The sequence below is a fragment of the Maylandia zebra genome, linkage group LG6, assembly GCF_041146795.1.
Source record: "Maylandia zebra isolate NMK-2024a linkage group LG6, Mzebra_GT3a, whole genome shotgun sequence".
NCBI classification, from domain to species: Eukaryota; Metazoa; Chordata; class Actinopteri; order Cichliformes; family Cichlidae; genus Maylandia; species Maylandia zebra.
The window spans coordinates 18,103,428-18,126,748 of record NC_135172.1 but is presented as its reverse complement, the minus strand read 5'-3'; the positions used below and the strand labels follow the sequence as shown (position 1 = coordinate 18,126,748).

The window sequence follows — 23,321 nt, the reverse complement described above, 5'->3', positions numbered from 1 at the left end:
ATAAATGCTCATGTATGTCAGTTTTTGACTTCCAAAGACATGACTTGGGAGAGAAGAGCAGAACATATTAGTCGCAAGGATGAGATATATGAGTATTTGTGGTCATGTTTGCGAGATACACACAGAATTATTAGATAATGAAGCAATCAGTCTCAATCAGATCTCATTGTGCAGCATGACAATAGCCCCAGGCATGTACTGCTGTATACGGGTTCTGAGTAAGTGTCCAAATAATGAAATAAAAGTAAACTGATAAGTGAGAAATATGATGCCGATGAAGAAAATGTTGACTTACAAAGTAAAATGCTAAAATAAAACTTTGTGCTTGATGATAAATAAAAGTTTTGTAATCCTATGTTTAAATTTAATCAAAATTGTGACTTACTAGGAACAGAATAACAAGAATTTAAGCCAGTAGTGAAAGATATAAAGCTAAAAGACATAGAAAAGAATAAAATAGAATAAAACTTGATTGTCATTGTACATGTACAACGAAATCGTGGGTGCTCCACATCAGCTGTGTTGGAATAAAATATAAATAGTAGACAGCAGGAATAAATAGCATACAGGAGAAATATATACAAAAACAATAGAAAGATACATCAGAGAACAAATTGCAAAGTGCTTCGAAGTAGTGCAAAGAAAATTTTTGTTAGATATTATAGTATAGTATTATTTTATGTGTTTATTTATTTATTTTACTACAAAACACATTGGTCTTAACTGTGCATATAAATAAAACTGACTTACTTAATATAATACTACAAATTTCGTAATAAAATCAAAACAGAGAAATGCTAAGGCAGGTTTAGCATGAGGCAAACACTCAGTAATATGATATCTAAAATCTGAATCCATAGTATCTAAATTCTGCCATGAAAATTTTAATTCCAACTTACTGATTTATAAATTGACCTTATTTAATAAAGTATAACTTAGACTTTAAAAATCTAAAGTTTGAGTCCTTTAATCAAAATCGCGGTAGTATATCAAAATAACTTGTTATAGTTTATGAAAGTAAATCAAACACCTTGAGTCTGTAGCTGAAAATGATACAAACGTAGATCATAAACAGTCAACCAAGTCAAATTTTTTCAGGATCAAATTTAGAGTACGAGGTCAAAACTGTGACATTATAAAGCAGTTTCTGATTTACAAATTCAGATTTAGAGATATAAAAATTTGGGCTTGATGAGAAGCAAAAAACACGTTTCATGTTCTTATTTTTAAACTGAATAAAAAATAAAAAGTAATGCAACAAAAATAGGGCATAAATTGTCCATCATAATAAGACCAAACCTGGAGTAAATGATGAAGTCTAAAGTATTTACAGTGTCACTTTACAGTTTCCCCTTGTGATACTGTAAATTATTTACTTTATAATGTAAGGTCCTCTGTTCCTGTTTATGAGCTGTCTCTTTATGAACAAACTGAACGGAGTGTTTGTTCAGTTTCGTGAGTCTCCCACAGCTAGAGGGAGACAGCGCTTTCTTCTGGGACGCCTTGGCTGCTCAGAGGACCGTCTTTACCGACATGTCCTTGTTTGTGCGTTTTAATCAGCGATTGGAAAATAACAGGTATCCTTGTCCGTCCGCCTCTCGCACCCATAAACACACAGGAGTAATAGAGAGGGGACGCTGAGTAAAAACAACCCCCGTCTGACCCGGCGGTGTGCGCCTTTCCTGCGCGTTTTTCGGCCCACATAAGGAGCAGTCCGCTGGGTACAACAGCCGGACTGAATCGCAACGTGTCTGTGGAGAGTGTCACCGCAGCAGTCGGGCTGTGTGTTTCTATGGAACAGGCTGCTTTAATGGGGCTGTCGTCAGCCCGTCTCTCCGCCTCTGGACAGATGATCGCCGTGATTCACGCCTGAATTTAGACCCATCGAAGACGACACTGTGGATATGGAATGGTGCATGCCGCTGGGCCAAGTTTTCAGCCTCTGAAAAACACCAGAATCATGGACAGTCATCCGCTGTAAGTGCAAAAAGCTGCTGAATCTCTCCCCCCCTCTCTCTCTGTGTGTGTTGACGTTTCCCAGTGGCTGCTTGACGGATGGTGCCGCATTGACAGAGACAGCGGCCAGCCGGTGTGGCTGCTCAATGACCGGGTGGGGAGGACTGATACCCGGGGACTGTGGCTGCAGGATCCGGCTGCAGGCTCTGTGGTGGTGTCATAACGTTGTGCTTGTTGGTCTAACGCCTCTGTTTCTGTTCGTGGCACTGAGGACGTGTGCTTCACAGCCGTGTGTGGGTGTGTGGGTGTATTTGTGACAGAAAACAGAGGAGCAGCATGTAAATGTACATGTTGAATGTTTGATTTCAGGAGAGGGAGGGCAGAGGTGTGCGCTCAGAGGTGCAAATAACAAAGTAATTGTGCGGATTATATATATATACTTCTAGTCCGGCACAGTTCAGCCAACTTGATCGATCTGTTTTTAATGAATAGTCAATAATGAAGGTTTAAAGTACACACACGATCTTATCAAACACCTTGGGCAGTCAGAAGGTTCCATCTTAGGTTAAGCTTAATCAATGTTTTACGACACACGCCAGAGTCTCAAACATGAATGGAAATCTGTAGCTGGACTTTTCCTGTTCTCTCTCACAACCTCTTCAGACTTATCATGAAACCCTCAGGAGAAGGGCACCTGAGTAGAGCTGCTGGACTATGGTGCCACCTGAAAGTGCTACTTGATTCATCAGCATAATAATATCTTACACACAGGAGTCATTTTTCTTCTAAATTGTAACTCTTATTTTTCTCAGAACATTTTCGCTATTAATATTGAATAAGCACTTTTATTAGTGCTGCAGTGTTCTTACATTGTTTCACTACTTATGTCAGTGACTGGAGAACTTATGCAGGGTGTGTTTGTATTTTAAGATGTGCAGCATCTTCTTCTCACCTCAGCAGATCACCCGCCTCCATCTCTCCTTATCCCTAGCATCCTCCTCTGTCACACCAACCCTCTGCATGGCCTCCTTACCTACAACCATGAATCTTCTCTGTGATTGTCCTCTTTTCCTCCTGCGTGGCAGCTCCATCTTCAACATCCTTTGCCTGATATATCCACTCTCCATCCAATCCATCTCAGCCTTGCCTCTCTAACCTTTTCTCCAAACTTCTCAACCTGAACTGTCCCGCTGATAAATGAATTTCTAATCCTGCCCATCCTGCTCACTCCCAATGAAAATCTTAACATCTTCATCTCCTTGTCAGTGCCAGCGTCTCCAAACCATACATCACAGCATGTCTCAGTAATGATGTGCAGCATCATACAAATGCTGACTGACTGCATTCTATGTAACTACAAATTATAACAATAAACAAAAACAATATGAATTTGCATGCAAAGCGTATAACTTTGGCAACATTGGCTATGTGCTAAACTGCTCTTTCAAACACAAGTATCAGCAGTGTCTCAGGCAGTGCATCCCCTATTCTAATCATAACGCTAGTGCAACAACAACAGTTAATAATATCAGCAATAACAATGATAATAGAATTTATAGCAGAACCGTTCAGCTTTTACATGCTACAACTGAGAGTCTGCACCTTGTTGATATAAACTAATAATTAAGGTCTTTAGATAAGATTTTAAACAAGACAAAGCACTACCTGATACTGCAGCTTTGACTGGACTGCTAAACAGTTTACAAATGAGCGTTTAATCTTAATTGTGGACTCCTGGGAAGATGCCTTCTTTACGTGTGTGAAAATCAAGCTTGGTCCTGATACAGCGCCCTCTGAGTGTGTGCGTGTTTTTTGTCAGGAAATCAGGAAATATTACACCGTCAGTTTCCAAATCAACAGTAATTTATCTTCTCTAGGAGATAAACCAGCCGAGTCGGGGTTTAAAGTGATTGCAAAGACACTTTGGAAAACTTAATGAGAAGTTAAACGCAGTGTCTGATTGTGCTTTTGGTTAAAGCTATGGTGTTTAGAAGTGATTCTAAACAAAAAGATGTCCTCACTGTGATTGCCGTGCACCAGGAGACCCGAGTAGCTCTCAAGTTACGCGTTTTGTGTTCCCTGTGTGCTTCTTGTTTACGTATCTGTACTGTTCCTCTCAGGTGCACTAGACTTTGTCCACACTCTCTGGACAAAGAGGACGGAGTGGAAAGGCACGGTCCCGTCACTCTGAACCCTCGCCACATGAGGAAGGCGTTCAAAGTCATGAACGAGCTGCGCAGGTGTCCCACACTGTCTCTTCAGTTATTTGTTGCCTCGTCCTCACCAAATCCTTTCTGTAAACTGTAACGGTTTCTGTTTCCTACTCGTGCATGTAGCCAGAGCCTGTTGTGTGATGTGACCATTGTGGCAGAGGACGTCGAGATTGCTGCTCACAGAGTGGTTCTGGCTGCTGGGAGCCCTTACTTTCACGCTATGTTCACAGGTAACGGCCCTCCTCCATTCTCATCTATTCGGTTCCTTTCATTGTTTTTAGTGCCTGACACAGTTGCTACCTTTGTGGTGCTGAAAAGCTAACGTGTGCACATGTACTAACAGGCGAGATGGCAGAAAGTAGGGCAAAACGAGTGAGGATAAAGGAGATGGATGGCTGGACTCTGGGCCTGTTGATTGACTACATCTACACGGCGGAGATACAGGTCACGGAGGATAATGTGCAGGTAAACACACACATGCATTAGCTCAATAACTACGGCCTGGACTCACACTGAGCAGGTTTGCAGCATTTCCAGTGTCACACTGGAAACTCGACAGGAAGTGATTTACCTGTAAGGCAAAAATAACATTTCAGTTCAAGCTTTCTCGATGCATTAAAGCTCATTCACATCAAAGGCTTTGTTAGCTTCACACAAAAACACGGTCTCTTTGGTTATCAGGTTAAGGTGAAGAGTTAAACAAACTATTCTGGGTTTTAACCTGCTGGCCAGCTGTGGGCTTTCTGTGTGGGAACTCTGGTTTCCTCCCATGGTCCAAAGACTCATATGTTAGGTTAGCTGATGATTCTAAGTAGATAATATAAGATAAGATAAGATAACTCTTTATTGTCATTGCACAGTCATACATAGTACAGTAGTACAATGAAATTGGAAAAACTGTCCTACATCGGCACTACATATAACACAACACGACACGATATGACACATCACAACGCAACAAACAACACAACACAGTATATTAACTTAGTATAAAAAAGAAGAATAAGTGTATGTGTATTGCACACTGTTATTATTGCACATTAATTATTACTGCACCTTGTTATACATATAAATATTATTGTTATTGTTTTAAACATTGTTACCTCCCCCCTAAAAAAGTCCAGGGAGGTATCCAGTCAGGTCAGCTATTTACATTGATCAGGGCTATTGCCCTGTTGTAAAAGCTGTCCTTGAGTCTATTTGTTCGGGACCTTAGCAGCCTGAACCTCCTGCCAGACGGCAGCAGCTTAAACACCCGGTGTCCTGGGTGTGTGCAGTCCCGTAGGATGCTACATGCCCTCTTGAGACAGCGAGTGCTGTACAGGTCCTTCAGGGAGGGAAGAGGATGTCCAATGAGTTTTTGGGCCATATTGATGACCCTCTGGAGTGCCTTTCTGTGTGCTGTGGTGCAGCTGGAGAACCACACACCGATGCAATATGTCAGCACACTTTCAATGGAGCAGCGGTAGAAGACGGTCAGCAGCTCCTTCTTCAGGTCCATTTTTCTGAGGATTCTCAGAAAGTGGAGACGCTGTTGGGCCTTCTTTAAGACCGCAGAGGTGTTAGAGCTCCATTGGAGGTCTGTGTCTATGTGCACACCCAGAAACTTGAAACTGGAGACCCTTTCCATGCACTCCCCGTTGATGCTGACAGGCTGCAGCTCGGACTTCCTCCTTCTGAAGTCAACTACCAGTTCTTTTGTCTTGGTGGTATTGAGGTCCAGGTTGTTATCTGCACACCAATCTGACAGCCTCTGAACTTCAGCTCTGTACGCAGTCTCATCTCCCCCTGAGATGAGCCCCACCACGGTGGCATCATCTGCAAACTTGATGACTGTGTTGTCTGGGTGGGAACTAACACAGTCATGTGTGTACAGAGTGTACAGTAGGGGACTCAGTACACAGCCTTGTGGAGAGCCGGTGTTGAGGCTGAGGGCTGAGGAAAGATGAGGCCCCACTCTAACTCTCTGTACACGGTCTGAGAGGAAGTCTCTGATCCAGCGGCAGGTGGTGGAAGGAAGTCCAATTTCCAGCAGTTTAACTATTAGTCTGTCCGGGAGTATCGTATTGAAAGCAGAGCTAAAGTCAACAAAGAGCAGCCTGGCGTAACGGCCCTGCACTTCCAGGTGAGAGATGGTGGTGTGGAGCGTTGTAGCGATGGCATCTTCAGTTGATCTGTTAGCTCTGTATGCAAACTGGAGTGGGTCGAGTGTGGGTGGCAGGCAGGACATGATGTGACGTCGGACCAGTTTCTCGAAGCACTTCATTATAACAGGTGTTAGAGCAACTGGTCGGTAGTCGTTGAGGCTGCTAATGTTGGTATGCTTTGGCAGTGGGACAATTGTGGCTGACTTTAGACACGGCAGGATGCAGGACTGGGACAGTGAAGTGTTGAAGATCTAGTGAAGAATGTACATGTACATGTACATGATATCTTTCATATTTTCCATATTATGTCTTCACACTTCTTAAGCTTTTCTTATCTTGAGATAACTATGGATCAGGAGGTAAAGCAGGGTGACTACTAATCGAAAGGTTGGTGGTTTGATCTTACATTGGTAACACTGGTAGGCTCAGTGTTTTTGGTGTTGTGGCTCAAGCAGTCTTTACTAATCGAAGGGCTGGAGGATTGAAATCTTTTAACTCAGTAGGAAGTCGTGTATTATGATCAGGGCTTATGGTTGGGTTAAGGTCTGGAGTCTGGAGCCCTGTCGCAGGGCCAGAAGCTAGAGAGACAAGGTGGTGCAGCAGTTAGTACTGTTGCCTCACAGCAAGAAGATCGTGGCTTCTAATCCAGTCTGGGGCCTTCAGTGTTTGCATGGGTGCTCTCCTGATACTTTAACTTCCTCCCACAGTCCAAAGACATGCAGTTAGTGGGGCTGGCTTAACTGGTAATTCTAAATTGGTGTGAGTGTGATTGGAAAAATCTCCTGGGTTTCAGGAAAAATCTAAAACTTGCATCTGTATTTAAATAAGGCTGTATTTAATATTGGGTGTCATTTAAAAAAAGATGACACTGACCTGGATAACTAAGTTTTTCTGACGTAAATATTTCTGAAATGCATTCATGAAACGATGAAATGTGATTTAATCAGGCTTTTTCTCTAGAAGTTTTCTACTTGCTTTAAAACCCACGAAATTAAACCAGAAAAGCAGTTTCCATCTTTGAATAGATTTTTTTTAAACTTGGGAAGGATCAGATCACCACAGTGCAAATAGAGGCACTATAAAAGATGCACGTACAGCATGTGATCACTTTGATTGGTAGCTGTGCTCTAAGCTCAGCTGAGTTTATTTTTAGGTTTTCACTTCTCTCTTGGTCTAAAAGTTGAAAAAGACTGGAACAGTTTCATCAACGTAAACTGTCAGTGAGTCAGAGATTGCTCTTCTGCACACCAGGCCAACCTGTCACCGCTCTAAATGTACTGATCTGTACGCTGTGGCAGTAAAGCCGAAACCTGTGTGCAAACCTCGTGTTCTTGTTTCTCAGGCGCTGTTGCCTGCAGCGGGGCTGCTCCAGCTGAACGAGGTGAAAAAGGCTTGCTGTGAGTTCCTGAGCTCTCAGCTTCATCCGTCCAACTGCCTGGGAATAAGAGCCTTCGCTGACCTACACGCCTGCTCCCAGCTTCTCACGCAGGCTAACAGCTTCGCAGGTTTGTGCGTTCAAAAGTCTGCACGTGTGTGGCAGCACTCCCTGTTCCTTTATTTAAACGAGTCCGCGTGTCCGGGAGGATCTGGGGAGACAGAATGAGAACAGGTGTAATTAATGAAGTTGTGGAGAGAAGCAGCTGTGTTTATCTGCAGTTTGTGCCCGCAGAGCAACATTTTACAGAGGTGGTCGGGAGTGAGGAGTTTCTTAATTTGGGCATGGAGCAAGTGTCCAGCCTTATCGCCAGCGACAAGCTCACCATACCCTCAGAGGAGAAGGTACGCTCTCTCGTCGTTCTCATTTTGCACGTATAGCAGAAGTAGAGTAAAAACTTTACAATGATTTGCGTGTGCCTGTGTGCGCTGGTGTGCAGGTTTTTGAGGCCGTCATAGCTTGGGTCAACCACGATAAAGACGTCCGCCAGGAGCATTTGGCTCACCTGATGGAACATGTCCGCCTGCCGCTCCTCTCCAGAGAATACCTGGTGCAGGTGTGTTTAGCTGCTGTTCTTTAATCTGCACTTAAATGAAGTAGAGTTAAAGTTTTATGCACTGTCAGCTGCCAGTAACCTTTTGTGTGTCATCCTTTTTTAAAAAAAAAAGAAAAAAGAAACCGGGCTGGTGTAAAGCCTCCTTAATGTTTTTTTTCCCCATCTCTTTGAGTGATGTAGAAAAGCACTATATACAGAACATGAACCACATGTAGGTCAGAGAAAGAAAAACGGCAGGAAAGGGTGATTAAAAGTGAATTCAGTAAAAAATGTGGGAAATAAAAGATGAAAGAGGGGCTGACAGGAATAAGGTGCCACAGTAAATTATGAATGTAGACAATGTACACAATATAATGTAATTTATACTTTTTAAAGACCAGACTCGTGCGAGTGCAAACAGTGCAGCAGAGCAGTGCTTCAACATTCAACGATGGCCTGTTTTATTGTTTCTGGGACGTTCAAACAAGCTCACGCAAGAAAGGCTTTCTAATTCTGTCATCTTGCTGGTGAGGTTGGTTATGACAGGAAGATGTTGTGTGTCTGTGTGTATCTCTGTGTGTACACTTCACTGATGTGTTGAAGATATGTATAAAAAACAAACAAACTATGATGTAAAGTGAATGTGTGCTTCACTTGTCAGAAAGGGCACTTTTATTGAAAGTGATGAAATTAAAAATATAAATGAATGTTTATTTTTCTTTGTCACTTCTGTTGCTTTAAAGAAGTGGATTTGATTATTTCTTGGTGCAAAACTGAGTGCAGTGTTTGCTGTGGCTGAATCGTTTTTACAGTAAAGTGGCAGCGGCTGAAGTCCTTTAGCATTTATTTTTTTACTGAAAAAACATCATGACCTTGTACAAATACCAGTCATTTCCTGAATATTAAAAAAAAATTAGTTAACAATGCCTGCTGACAGTATTCAGTTTGATATAAACACACTTTGGCTTATATATTTTATAAGCCAAAGATTTTTCACTTTCTTATGGGTTTTTCTTATGCTGACTTTAGCTCAGAAACATCACACTCACTGCGATGTACTGTAACGGTAAATCATGCAAGCTGATCGGTTCCTCCCTCACTGTTCACTTGTGTCAGCGGGTGGAGGAGGAGTCTCTGATTAAGAACAGCAGTGCCTGTAAAGACTACCTGATTGAGGCCATGAAGTACCACCTGCTGCCGGCCGACCAGAGAGCTCTGATGAAGACCGCCCGCACACGCATGAGGACTCCAGCCTGCTGTCCTAAGGTACTAACACACTATGAACACTTACATCCACATCAAAACAGCATGTGATCTTGTAATGGCATCGCTGTTGTGCGTAGGTGATGGTGGTGGTTGGCGGTCAGGCTCCTAAGGCCATTCGAAGTGTTGAATGTTACGACTTTGAGGAGCAGCGATGGTACCAAGTGGCTGAACTCCCAACTAGGAGGTGCCGAGCAGGTAGGAAACCCTCAGTAATCATAATAAATGAGCTGAAGAATGTCACCAGTTTGATTCTCATCCTACCAGGATTTTCCCAAGAAAAAGTGAGAATAAAAAATACATAAAGTTTTATGTCACTCAGCACTGATCAGGAGAATGAAAGATGTTTTAAACTTTGTGTTCTCTCTCAGGTGTGGTGTATGTGGCTGGATGCGTGTACGCGGTGGGCGGTTTCAACGGTTCTTTGCGCGTGCGGACGGTCGACTGTTACGACCCGATGATGGACCGCTGGACGAGCGTGAGCAGCATGCAGGACCGTCGATCGACGCTCGGGGCCTCTGTGCTCAACGGACTCCTGTACGCTGTTGGAGGCTTTGACGGCAGCACAGGTCTGCTGCTACGCTTTTTTTATTTGTGTGGTCGTGACATCAGCGTGTGACGCCAAATGTCCTTTAAAAATGTGACAGCAGAGAATTTTCAAAATGTTTGACTGCTGTATTTTTGATTGACGCTCTGCGTGTTTGCAGGTCTGTCTACGGTCGAGGCGTATAACGCTAAGACAGACGAGTGGTTCCATGTGGCGCCCATGAGCACCCGACGCAGCAGTGTAGGAGTCGGCGTTGTCAATGGTGAATATGATTCCCAAACTAAAATTAGCTTTTAGAAATAGAAGGTGAAAAAAAAACTAAGGAAAAACAGCTTCAGTAGAGCTCATATTTTTCTTTTTTAAAACAAACCACTATTACAAAATACTACAGTACTACGATATATACTATGGCAAGAGCGGTGTGATTAAAAATATCATAGTTCCTCCATCACTTGTGTCTTTTATCCGCCCCTGCACCTCGTTCTAAATTATGGATTGCATGTTTTTCAGGGATCCTTTATGCTGTTGGAGGTTATGACGGAGCCACCAGGCAGTGTTTAAGTACAGTAGAAGCTTACAACCCTAAAAGCAACACGTGGAGCTATATAGCAGAGATGGGAACAAGACGCAGTGGAGCAGGTGTGTCAACTTTTGAAGTTATTTGTGTTTAAAATACTAAATGGAACAACTGATCTTTTTGTCAGTACAAATCTTTACTGAAGCTTACTTATAAAAGAGGACTAAATGAAAAACATTGCACAGTGTGATCTCTAGTAAGTGCATGTCCAATGCCTTCCTCAGGTGTGGGTGTATTAAAAGGTTTACTTTATGCTGTGGGGGGCCACGATGGTCCATTGGTGAGGAAGAGTTGTGAAGTTTATGATCCAGCCACTAACAGCTGGAGACAAGTAGCTGACATGAACATGTGTCGACGTAATGCAGGTAAGCAACACGGCGTGTGTTCACCAAGCAGCCTCGGATGTGTGGTGCTCTTGTGTTAGATGTCTTTTAATCGTTGTGCGTTTGTGTGTGCAGGCGTGTGTGCTGTAAATAATGTACTCTACGTGGTGGGAGGAGATGACGGAAGCTGTAATTTGGCCTCGGTGGAGTTCTACAATCCGATCACTGACAAGTGGACGTTACTGCCGACCTGCATGAGCACAGGTCGCAGTTATGCAGGTCAGCGCTCCACATATGGAGCCACACAGTTTTCAATGCTTTCTTGAAGTTGGCTTTTGTTATTTCTTGTGGTTACTTGAGCCATACTGTGCAGAATGATTTACAAAGGGGCGCTTTATATTGTAAGGTAGAGGCCCTGCAATAACATAGAGAAAACTGCAACAATAAAATGAATCCTCTATGAACAAGCAATTAGCAATAGTGGGAAGAAAAAACTCCCTTTTAACAGGAAGGAAACCTCTGGCAGGACCAGGCTCACAGAGGGGCAGCTATCTGCCGTGACTGGTTGGGGGTGAGGAGAGGAAAACGGGACAAAAGACACACTGTGGATGAGAACCACTTAATAATAACTAAAGATTCAATCCACAGAGAGTGAAGAAGAAACACTCAGTGCATCATGGGAAACCCCCAGCAGCTTAGAGCTATTGTAGTGCAACTAAAAGAGGATTCAGTCACCTGATCCAGGCCATCACTATAAGCTTTACCAAAAATGGAAGCCTGTTGTATAAGAAAACGAGGATATAGTTGTTTGAACTTATTTTATTTCTGTTACTTCAGGTGTGACTGTGATTGACAAGCCCTTATGACTGCTCTAAACACCTGCCGCTGATTGGGAGCTGAACGTATTCTCCTGCTGAATACTGATCTTGGATCTGTCTACGATGCCAATGCTTCAAATGTTGGGCAGCATTAGCTTAGGCACTGACGAAGATGAAGGAAATTACAAGAATGTTGTTGAAGATGACGAGGATTTTTGCACTTACCTGAATGGGGGGAGCTGTAACCAACAAGGGGATCAAACCTGTGTTTTAACCCCTCCCATCTCTCGTGGCAGGACCGCAGCAGTGACTGGACAAAGCTGTTTGAAGCATCTGTGTACCACTGCAGTGCCACAGAAACGCTACTGATATGAAGCTACTTTAACTCCAGAGTTATTTTAACATTAGTAATGTTAGCTCAGAGAAAGACCACTGGCCTGCTCCATGGGAGAGGAAGGCAGAGAAGGACCATTTGGGACTGAAATGGGTTTCTCTTTCATTTTTTAAAAATCCTATTGAGAAGTGAGTTGTGTGTGCGTGTGTGTCTGTTTGTGTGAGGGCTCGTGTGTGTGTGTGTGTGTACGCTAGCATTTAAAGGTGCTCTGTTGCTTGCACATGTGAGCATGTGTGTTCGTGTGCATCTGGTGTGGTGACGCCTGGTTCGATGCCGCATGAACGCACTCCGTGTGACCTCCGATCTTTTACAGTGTTGCAGGGTGGCTGCTCAAGAGTGCCTGAATGTCAAAGTACGTTCTGTCTCCCCTTCTCCTCTATTATGCCTTCAGTACTGTTACTGGACAGAGAGTGGCTGCTGGTCTGGGATAGAGAACACACATTTTGACTTCGGGTAGGATGCGATGGCTGTGTTAGCTCGCTTTCAACCAGAACAGCAACGTGAGAAGCAGCTGTAGCAGGTGACGGCGTACAATTATTCTGGAGGAAGCTGACTTTGATTGGAGCCAGGAGCCTCGTTCACCTTGCCAAAAAAACAAAACAGTGATCGGTAGAGGGGAGAAAAAAAAATACAAAAACCAGTTGGATGTGTCATCTGGCAGCCATATTTAGTGTGGTTGTAACCACTCATGACAACAGCAGGCTGAACTCACTGCATGGTTCCTGTCTCTAACCTGCTACCCTCCAAACCGTACCCTCTTCTCGTTCGGTGTAGCAACTGTATTAACTACTGCACACCCTGACATACTATGAATGTGCCAATTTTAATATGTCTCTTCTTTTCTGTCTCTCTTTTATGACTCTTCTTCACTAATCTGTTCTCTCTTTCTGGAAAGTGACCAAACTTACTGTTGAGTTTCTTTTGTTTCTTCAGTCTCTTGCCTCTCCTACTATATTGCTACTTGGTATCGCTTGGTATCGCTGTTTCTTGTCAGTGTATTGAGGAATGTCATGTAGGCTAATGACTTTGACAATGTTTCACTACTTGTTTTATATTATCATTAATAAATATGCTTCTTGTATTTAAAGCTGTGAAATGATATAATCCGTTTTTAATATTTTGCCAAATCAGTAAAACCTTGAAATGGAAATTCCTGTGTGTGATGCTTTACTCCTGTTACAAAAACTGATATTTCATAATGCCCAGTGTCCCTTTTGGTCATTTCTCATTAGTATATCTGGTACAAAATACACTTCATGATGCTTTATTCTGTTTTAAAGGCAAATATTGTATTTTCTTTCTCCTTTAAATGTATTGATGGAGCAAATAGAGTAACACAGAGCGTTTTTTAAAATCTTTTTTTTTTTTTTTTTTTTTTAAATTGACGCATTAGATGCATTAGTAATTTAAATTTGCCAAAAATACTTCTGTTTCTTGGACTGTAGGGCTTTTATAGTGTGGTCTACAGTTATGTCCAGTTAGGCAAAACAATAAAATTAGTTTGTTGTACAATGTATACCACCACAGGGAATTTTAAGCCAAGCAGTTAGGATTTGATTGAAGGGGTTTAACAAAAGTGTTGTATTAACTGTTTGGTAATTACAGGAATTTTATTTTTATGCATAATCCCCCTATTTTCAGTGGCTCGAAAATAATTGAATTATTGGCTTATGAACAGTTTTGTTGTGCAGTAAAACACTTTCCCTCTTTCTTTTTTTTAATGTCGCAGCAAACGCATCTGAAGTTTTAATTCAGGGTGTTGAATTTTTATTCTATAGATTTTCACTGTAATTATCAACACAAGGCCCAAAGAGCTATCGGTGCAAGGTAGGCTGAAAAAAACTAAATAAATCTACCACACAGAGAGCATAATGTTTAGTGGTGACATCCTTAATCTGGTACATTGTTATAACAAAACAAATGAATATTAATGTATATAACAGTTAAAAGCAACTTCACAACACCTAACCAAGTCAAGAACTCTCTCCAGGAGGTAAGTGTATCACTGTTAAAGCCTATAGTTAAGAGACCTCTTTATCGATAGAACCACAGAGGGTTTATAACAAGGTGCAAACCACTAATTACACTCAAGAACATAAAGGCCAGATTAGGCTGTTCTGGGGAAACAGTCTGAAGAAAGAAAATCAAGATGAACTTGTACCAAAATGATGGAAAGAGAAAAGTATGGAGGGGAAAAAAGGAACGGCTCAGCGTAACACATCGGTCAAACATGGTGGACGCAATAAATTAAGAGTGTTTATTGATGGTATGACTGCTGATTGAAACAGCAGGATGAACTGTGATGTGCACAGGACTACAGACTCTGCTCAGATTGAGACAAATGTTGTAAAACTGATCAGATAGTGCTTTACAGTGTAAATGCTCGTAAGACAAAGGAGCTGATAGTGGACTTCAGCACTAAGCAGGAGAGGAACTACCAGACCCCCGTCATCAACGAGTGCCCAGTGGAGAGAGTGGACAGCTTCAAATACCTCGGAGTTCACATCACGCAGGACCTAACATGGTCCTGTCACATCAACACCGTGGTGAAAAAGGCCCGTCAGCGTCTCTACCACCTCAGACGCTTGAGAGACTTCCAACTGCCCTCCAAGGTGCTCAGGAACTTTTACTCGTGCACCATAGAGAGCATCCTGGCGGGAAACATCTTAACCTGGTTCGGGAACAGCACCATGCAGGACAGACGAGCTCTACAGAGGGTTGTGCGGTCAGCTGAGCGCACCATCCGCTCCGAGCTCCCTGACCTGCACTCAATCTACAGCAGGCGGTGCTGGACCAAGGCCAGGAAGATCGTGAAGGACCTCAGCCATCCCAACAACAGACTGTTCTCTCTGTTGAGGTCAGGAAAGCGATTCCGCTCCCTGAAGACCAACACAGAGAGACTGAGGAGGAGCTTCTTCCCGCAGGCGATACGGTCTCTCAATCACACCACCACACAGTACTGACCCACACATATGGTTCTTACACACACACTGGACATTCTAGACATTGTTTTCACTTCATCACTTAATCACTTCAAGCATATTTGCACTGCACAAGACATAATGTGGATTGCACAACACTGGTCACTACATTCTTCACTTCCAGTTAATACTTGTACAGCTGCTGTTATTGTGTATATATTTATTTATATTTCTTCATACATTCTTATATAGTTCTATATTGTGTATTTTGTTGTACAGTTATTTTATTTTCAACTTTAATTTATATATTTTATCTTATTCTCCCAGTTAAATTTACCCTTCATTCTAATTTGTGTTGTACAGTTATTTCATTTTTAACCTTAATTTATATTTTATTCCTTCCTAGTTAAATTTACCCTTTTTAATTTTTCATATTTATTTCCTATCTTATTCATAGCCTTTTCCTTTTTTGTTTTCTTTAGGTCACGAGCAGTTGTCCAAGCATTTCACTACATATCGTACTGTGTATGACTGTGTACGTGACAAAATTTGAATTTGAATTTGAATATGCTGACCCCAAGCATACTGTAAAAGAGTTTCTCAAGGAAAAGTAATGACATACTGTTCTTTTTTTTTATCTTTCTTTCTTTCTCTTATTTCAAATGATTAAAATTTCAACAAAACAAACACGGGAAACAGAAAACATGATAAAAACATTTTCAACAAAAGGATCTGTAACGCAAAAACAAAGGGTGTTCGAAAGGGAACTCAACCTTGTAATTAAAAAAAAATTATTTGTGTCTTCACGATACCAAATATTATGTATTATCCTTATTGCTTTGTTTTGCATTGTGCATATGTTTTGTAGAGGACTCTTGTAAGTGTTGCCCCAGATTTCAACACAGTACTTAAATATGGTAGTAGCAATGTGCAGTAAAGTGTGTGCAATCTTGTATTGTTCAGGACGTACCTTGTTTTTCCCAAAATCCCTGTGGTTTTTGAGATCTTGTTTCACAAGTGTTTGATTTATACTTTCCAACAAAGCTTGTAGTCCAAAGTTACACCAAGAAATCTCTTTTCAAATACTCTTTCATTGGATACTTTATCAATTTCCAGTCTCCAGTTATAAACATTTCTCGATTTCCAAACAACATAAATTTGGTTTTGGATTAATTTAAAGATAACTTTAAGTCTTTAAAGCCTTCCCCAGAAAAAAGAATGGTTGTATCATCTGCAAAAACAACAAACCTTAGTATGTTTGTAACTCTACAGATGTCATTGATATACGTAGTAAACAATTTGGGACCCAGCACTGAACCTTGTGGGACACCACAGGTAATATTCAAGAACACAGATTTTGACTGAGCAGTTTGTATGAATTGCCAAGATAACTTTTTAACCAGTTGTTTTTGTTTTTGTTTTTTACCCCTCTCACACTATATCTTTCCATTTCTGTAAGAATATTTTGTGGTCATCATATCAAAAGCCTTTTTCAGGTCAATAAATATCCTCACTTCATATTTTTTATTATCTATGTATTCAGTTATATTTTCCACTAACTTCATCATTGCCATAAATGTTGATCTAGCTGATCTAAAGATTAAAATAGTATTATTCTCAATAAGTTGTCAAGCCCTGCAAAAAAATAAAATAAAAATAGATGTCCAGTTATATTGGAGAACTGTCTAAGTAAGGAAACTGGGCTGTAATTTGTAAAATTATGGTTCTGGTGGTTGAGCGTGGTTAAGCCTAGGCCTCGTGGCAGAGCCTAAAGCCTTAGCCTGGGCCTGATGGCTAAGCCTGGTGAAGCCTGAACCTATAGCAGAGCCTGGACCTGGTAGGGCCTGGTCCTGGTGGTTCGGCTTGGGGGAGCCTGGACCTATTGGCTGAGACGGTGGCGGAGCCTGGCCCTGGTGGCTGAGCCTGCATGGTTTCTGTTCAATGGGCAAGTCAGTCGCCTAATTTCAACCCTACAGACATGCTTTTTAGTTCTTAAAAATTAAATGGAGACAAATCCACAAACAAGCAGAAACTGGTGACATCCATGGTTTCTAGACTTGAGGCAGTCTTTGACTGCAAAGGATTTTCATCCAAGTATTAAAAACAATCCACACTGTAAACTTTTGTTAGTTTGTTCAATTAATTTGGATCCTCTGAAAATGTCTGCAATTCCTTGTATACAGTTAGCAGAATTTCTTTTTTATGTTACACGTCTTTGATTTAAAATGCACTGTGATGGTCTGCAGAGGTAACATTACAAAAAAATAAATAAAATAAAATAAGTGCATCATTATCCAACAAATGATGGTTCTGTCTGTAGTGTAAAGGGAGTTGCACAGTTGGCAACTAACTACATAGTTTGCTTTGGAACAGAAACGATTATATTTTATGTTAGATAATATGGTAACAAATAGGAAAACCTAAAGTTTAATTTGTGTCGAATTAGTTATTTTTAATACAGAAAAACAAACATAACTCATACTACGTGCGTCTCAACGTGTCCACAGTATTTCCACAGTAAACACTGGAGTCAGAATCTGTTATAAAATACAATTAAAAGTGAAGATAACGCATGGCTCAAGTATCTCGGGACGAACCACCCCATCTCTTCCCTCATACAGCCTGTTAACTTATGCTTCGGTTACGAAAGCAGACCTCACTTCTGATTGGCTGTTGCTGTAGAAACCCCCAGTCTCACTATAGTCGCTCCATTTTGCGGACCAATCAGAGGGGAAGTTCGGCCCCTCGACGTCAATCTCCTTTCCTCTCGGCCAATCGGAGTATCCGATATTACTATACTTCACCCGCTCGGCCACCTCTCGCTCAGGTAGACGGGACATACAGCGGAAAGGTAAGGGTTGAAGCTTGTTCTCGGCACTAATCAGGGCATTTAGCAACATTTTTAGCTTCTATAGAAAATACTTGTTTGTTATTTAGGCGTAAAAACAGCAGAATATAGTGCCACAAGTTCGGGCAAAAGCCTGTAGAAGATATTTAGGCCTCTGCTAGCTTGTTTACTGAGACGTAGTTAATGATTCATGAACTAATTTAATAAAGATTTTATTTATGCCACCTGCAGTTGACACACTGGTGCTTTTATGAGGTGTTATGTGTTAAGAGGTAGTAGGGTTTAAAATTGGAGAGCTGTTAGCTTGAATGCGTTTGTGAGATGGGAAAGTGTCAATACTTGTATTATTAGTTTCGTTATGCGTGTTTTTATTGATAAAAATAGTTACTCTCTGGCAGCTTTAAAGAAAACTTAAAAAAAAAACGTCCTAAAGTTGAATGTCTGCTTACTGTAGGCAACAACTTCGTCAAAAAATGACAAACAAAGAGATGTAGCCCAGTCAAATGACAAAATTTATGGTAAAGTGGCATTATTAAATGACTTAACATTGAAAATTATGTTTTTTTAAAATAGCTGTTCCTACTTTGAATACTTTACTTCTACTATTGTATTTGTTTTTTTCAGTTAATAATTATCCTTAACATTATGTCTGATTTTTGTCTTATATTTTTATTTTAAAACTTACACTGTGGTGTAGCATGACTATAGTGGAAATGTAATTTTGCATCGATTCTACTTATTTTTGTTCCTACAGATATAATTAAGAGCTGTGTTCCTGTCTTTCAGGCCTCTCTCCTGACCTGCAGCCAGCTTGCATTATCTTTCAGCATGGCGGTGAACGGCACTGCAAACATTTTGAGCTCTGCCTATCTTGCAGTCGAGTATGTCGATGCTGTTCTGCCAGAAAACCCATTCCAGCCCTCCCTGAAACACGCCTGGGGCTACATGCTGGACAACTACACCAAATTCCAGATTGCCACCTGGGGCTCGCTCATCGTCCACGAGTTAATCTATTTCCTGTTCTGCCTGCCCGGTTTTCTCTTCCAGTTCCTGCCTTTCATGCAAAAATACAAGATTCAGCAGGTTTGTTTTTTTTTTAAATTGTTGGATATTGATCTTGTTTTTTATTTGTTTGTTTGTTTGAAGATGGATGGTTTACGCATTCTCCTGATCCCCGGGAAGAGACACAAATCCCTTTGGATTTTTTTTTTTTTTTTTCAGGACAAGCCAGAGACGTGGGAGAAACAGTGGAGGTGTTTCAAGATGCTGCTTTTCAACCATTTCTGCATCCAGCTGCCTTTGATCTTTGGCACTTACTACTTCACCGAGTATTTCAACATTCCTTATGACTGGGACTCCATGCCACGCTGGTCAGTGCAGATCAATAATGCACACCTAAATGGATTAAAGTGACCTAGACATACAGTAGAGCGGTTTCACAACTGTCATATGAATTATGGGTCCTGTAATGCATTGCTATTAACCACAACTATAGGATTAAAAAAAATGTATTGACATCATGTTAACACTGGTATTAACCCAACTTTATTTACCAAAGTGTGACCTTGAAATCAAATGTGGACTCCCTAAATACAATAATTATGGTTACAATGAGACTCTTTAAGACTCTAAAGAATTTTTTCGCTCTTGCACAGCAATAATTTATATAAAAATATACTTACATTTTATTATACATGACCTGATATGTTGATCTGCTTCTAAATAGAAAGGGAACATTTGAATATGCTTTATACATGTAACACAGTTGTTCCACATGTTGCTAATTGTCTGTCAGATCTGTCTGTTGGGATAATTTCAGTGTGCTTTTGTAAACTTCTCTTGGCCTTCTTCTCCAGGCCATATCTCCTGGCTCAGTGCTTGGGCTGTGCTGTTGTTGAGGATGCCTGGCACTATTTCCTTCATCGCATACTGCATCACCGCCGGATCTACAAGTACATCCACAAAGTCCACCATGATTTCACTGTGAGTAAAACAGATGAGTGATAAGATCAATAAACAAAGCTTTCTGCTGAGTCTGTTTATGGAAGAGTTACTTATTAAGCGTGTTTTAGCAGCTGTTTACAATTAAAAAACAAACAAACAAAAAAAACACTATGTGTACGTACAGTCAGCATGTCTCTCCACTGCCTCAGGCTCCGTTTGGCATGCAGGCAGAATACGCTCACCCCGCTGAGACGATCATCCTCGGGGCTGGCTTCTTCATTGGCATCATGATCTTCTGCAACCACGTGTTATTGCTCTGGGCCTGGGTCGCCTTCCGTCTGATGGAGACCATCGATGTTCACAGGTAGGACACAGTGGGCGCTTTCCTTTTCACTAAATAACTCCTCGCTCTGCTGAAAATCATTCCACAATCAAAGATGATCTTTCAGTCTCTTAAATGCAGCTCAAGGAAGCACATGAACCTTGCATCTCTCTCCTTCTCTCATTCTCTCCCTTCAACCCAATGAGATTTGTGGGAAAGATACAGGTGGGGGGAGTGAGGAGAGAAGTTGGAGGTTTTAATTTCTCTTTAAGCTGAACCTCTTGTCCAGAAACAGCCTTGTGCCAGATGGTTTATTATGGTGGCTGTAAATAGGACAATGTAGTTTGTTTTCACTCATTTTTATTTTACAGCTTCATCACTGAGCCCAATCAAACTGATTAAGCATACATCTTAACTTTAGTTTGTGGTGTGTCGAGGTCGTCCTCTAGAGGGCCACAGAGCTCATCAGATGTTCTGTTAAACAGTCTTCATTAACTCCTTTGTTAATACAGGACACATTATCACACATTTGTAGTGTAGAAATAGTACTTTTGACTATAATATTGTTTAATTAACTTTTTCTATGAAAACAATGTTTACTGTATAATAATAATAATAATAATCAAAATTACACATTTATTTGTATAGCGTCTTTTTAAGAAAAGGCTCAGGTCAAGATATTCAGAAAACTCAGGAAAAACAGTTTGATAAGTTTGATAACAATCAACATTAAACATTATAAATAATGAAGCAAATTAACAGTCAAAGTAAAGCAGATCATAAACATTTGCATCGTTACTGAACACTATAAAGTTCTGGGAAGACACAAAGCTCACAGTCTGCCGGTACATCACACATACATATAGACACACACACACGCGCACACACACACACACACACAAAGGAAATATACACTTGACCACCTGCAGATATAGATTACACATTAGAAATTTAGAAATATGTAAAGGTTATGAGTTTTACAAAGACCTAAGGTTAGGGCCAATGTGAAGTGTTGAAATTTGACAAAATTAAAATGTGTAAAATGTACAGCATACTAAAACGGTTTAAAAGGAACATAACTAACATCATTATTCAGTATTGTGATGAACGTTTTGTGTGAAAATGCTTTAGATACAAAGTTCCCATATGTCTGGGACTGACATCAATTGGTTTAATCTTTCTTGCTTCTTCTTTTGTCATGATTCTATCAGAGGTTGCTGATGTTGTTGATTTAATTTGTTCATTTAAAGTGTCAATTATTTTAAAATCAGGGTTGGGTTCATAAGCTGAAGCTACGACATGCGCCCTTTCCACCTGTCAATTGATTTCTTCTTTTTATTATTTAATTTCTTGTGATATAAGTAAAATGATTCAAACTAATTAACCGATTAACCAAGTTTAAGTAGTCTCGTACAAATATTCTGTGCACTCTTCTAAAACTGAAAACATCAGCCTGAGGACAGAGCCAAGTTAAACCCATCTTTTCTTCAGTAACAGACTTTGAGAACCATTCTGCTTTCTGAAAAAGACAAATGTTTTTGTTTTAGAAGGATAGTTATCATCAAAGATTTTTACTCATTTGTGAAAGTTGGTCACTTTTTGGGTGACATTATGACATATCTTTTTTCCTCTTCTTATTTCTATTAGCGGTTACGACATTCCTTTGAACCCGCTCCACCTGATCCCGTTCTACGCCGGCGCTCGTTTCCACGACTTCCACCACATGAACTTTGTCGGGAACTACGCCTCCACCTTCACGTGGTGGGACAAACTGCTGAAGACAGACAGCCAGTACAACAGCTACATGCAGAAGCAGACAGATAAGAAGACGCAGTAAACTGCTCAAGCCTCCCTTCATGGACACACGCCTGTCCTGTCAGGTGGAGAAGAGGCAGTGAGCCGTACAGACAAAACCACGCAATTACTGCTGATTTTCATCTCTGTACACTTAATAAAACACATGCAAAAGGTGTTTTTAAAAAACGAGTCAGCACAGCTGTGGTTTGATTATGAATCAGACTGCGTGTTGGTTCGGTCTGCCTTCTGTGCCTTCTTAGAAAAGAAGAAATGTCTGCTTTTTTTATTCCAACAGCTGGCTGAATAAAAACCATCAAGTCCTCACTTCGATTTTTCTTTGTTATCAAAAGGCTTAAACTTAAATGCTTCTTTAACCCTCTGAATGTCTCAGCACTTTAGCACTTCCTCTAATTGATCTGATGTGGTCTTTCCTTCCTGTAGCTGAATCTGCACTTCGGTGGAAACTGTATAAACTCAATGCAGACTTTTGAAAACAAACCAGTCAGGCGTGTTTGATGCAAACTGTAAATTATTGATGAAAAGGGGATGTGTTCTAGGTCATTCAAGCCTGTAAAAATAATTAAATGCTGCTCTAATTTTATATAAAATAAAAAAATCTTTGGTGTTTTGTTTTTCTGTTTTTGTCAGAATAAAATATGTGAACAAATTTAAACAGGAGTTGTTGCTGTAGCAGTTTTGTTTTTCTGAATTTAGTCAGAGAAGAACATATGTGCCAGCGAGCTATAAATTTATCCATTACTGCTAAATTGACATTTTTTTAATATAGTGAGTGGAAACACTGACTAAGTGCTGCCATGCTTAGGCCCATTGTATGTGTCAAAGTAGCATTCCAGAGGCTTGCTGGGTGAAGATAGCATCTTCTCAAAAATGATAAGTGTTTTTCATTTTATTTGTCAGTGGTTTTAATGTTGTGGCCTTTCGGTGTACATGGAGTTGGTTCACTGCTGCACTGTGGACACACCCCCGCAGCTCCGTCCAGCGCACACAGGCAGCTGCGTCAAGTGAGCCAACAGCAGCCAGGACCAAAGAGGAAGTGAGGCATTTTATGTGACCCGGGAAAAACTCAATACATAAAACTGGCAAATTCTAATTGTTAATGGCACACAAATAAATAAAAACACCTTTTCTTTTTACATTAATACCGCAGCTTTGGTGAACTGTGCTGCTCAACAGCCTAAGACCATGTCTGCATGTTTTGAAAAGTTGTTTTGAAAAATTAATAGATTACTTAAGTGTATAAAAAATTTTATAAATTAAATT

At 40.7% G+C, this 23,321-nt stretch overlaps 2 protein-coding genes across 2 annotated transcripts; both read left to right on the top strand.

The window, feature by feature from the left end:
* Positions 1-1,507: 1,507 nt before the first annotated feature.
* klhl2 (kelch-like family member 2) lies at positions 1,508-13,366 on the top strand. The gene is made up of 15 exons (XM_004549278.4): positions 1,508-1,977; positions 4,077-4,196; positions 4,293-4,399; positions 4,513-4,634; positions 7,659-7,821; positions 7,986-8,095; positions 8,191-8,307; positions 9,403-9,552; positions 9,630-9,747; positions 9,921-10,118; positions 10,257-10,358; positions 10,607-10,735; positions 10,898-11,038; positions 11,132-11,275; positions 11,834-13,366. The coding sequence occupies exons 1-15, from the start codon at positions 1,910-1,912 to the stop codon at positions 11,860-11,862; spliced, it is 1,818 nt and encodes a 605-aa protein (XP_004549335.1). The 5' UTR covers positions 1,508-1,909; the 3' UTR covers positions 11,863-13,366.
* A 4,505-nt stretch (positions 13,367-17,871) lies between these two features.
* Positions 17,872-22,718, top strand: msmo1 (methylsterol monooxygenase 1). The gene is made up of 6 exons (XM_004549276.3): positions 17,872-17,980; positions 18,764-19,060; positions 19,199-19,347; positions 19,834-19,960; positions 20,131-20,285; positions 21,891-22,718. Exons 2-6 carry the CDS (start codon positions 18,806-18,808, stop codon positions 22,078-22,080), a joined length of 876 nt encoding a protein of 291 aa, XP_004549333.1. The 5' UTR covers positions 17,872-17,980; positions 18,764-18,805; the 3' UTR covers positions 22,081-22,718.
* Positions 22,719-23,321: the final 603 nt, after the last annotated feature.

Coding starts and splice junctions, on each gene's coding strand:
- klhl2 (XM_004549278.4), top strand. CDS start 1,910: ATGGTGCATGCCGCTGGGCCAAGTTTTCAGCCTCTGAAAAACACCAGA. Junction 10,359..10,606: donor AGGAGTCGGCGTTGTCAATG/GTGAATATGATT, acceptor CATGTTTTTCAG/GGATCCTTTATGCTGTTGGA. Junction 11,039..11,131: donor CATGTGTCGACGTAATGCAG/GTAAGCAACACG, acceptor TTGTGTGTGCAG/GCGTGTGTGCTGTAAATAAT.
- msmo1 (XM_004549276.3), top strand. CDS start 18,806: ATGGCGGTGAACGGCACTGCAAACATTTTGAGCTCTGCCTATCTTGCA. Junction 19,061..19,198: donor AAAAATACAAGATTCAGCAG/GTTTGTTTTTTT, acceptor TTTTTTTTTCAG/GACAAGCCAGAGACGTGGGA. Junction 19,348..19,833: donor TGGGACTCCATGCCACGCTG/GTCAGTGCAGAT, acceptor CTTCTTCTCCAG/GCCATATCTCCTGGCTCAGT.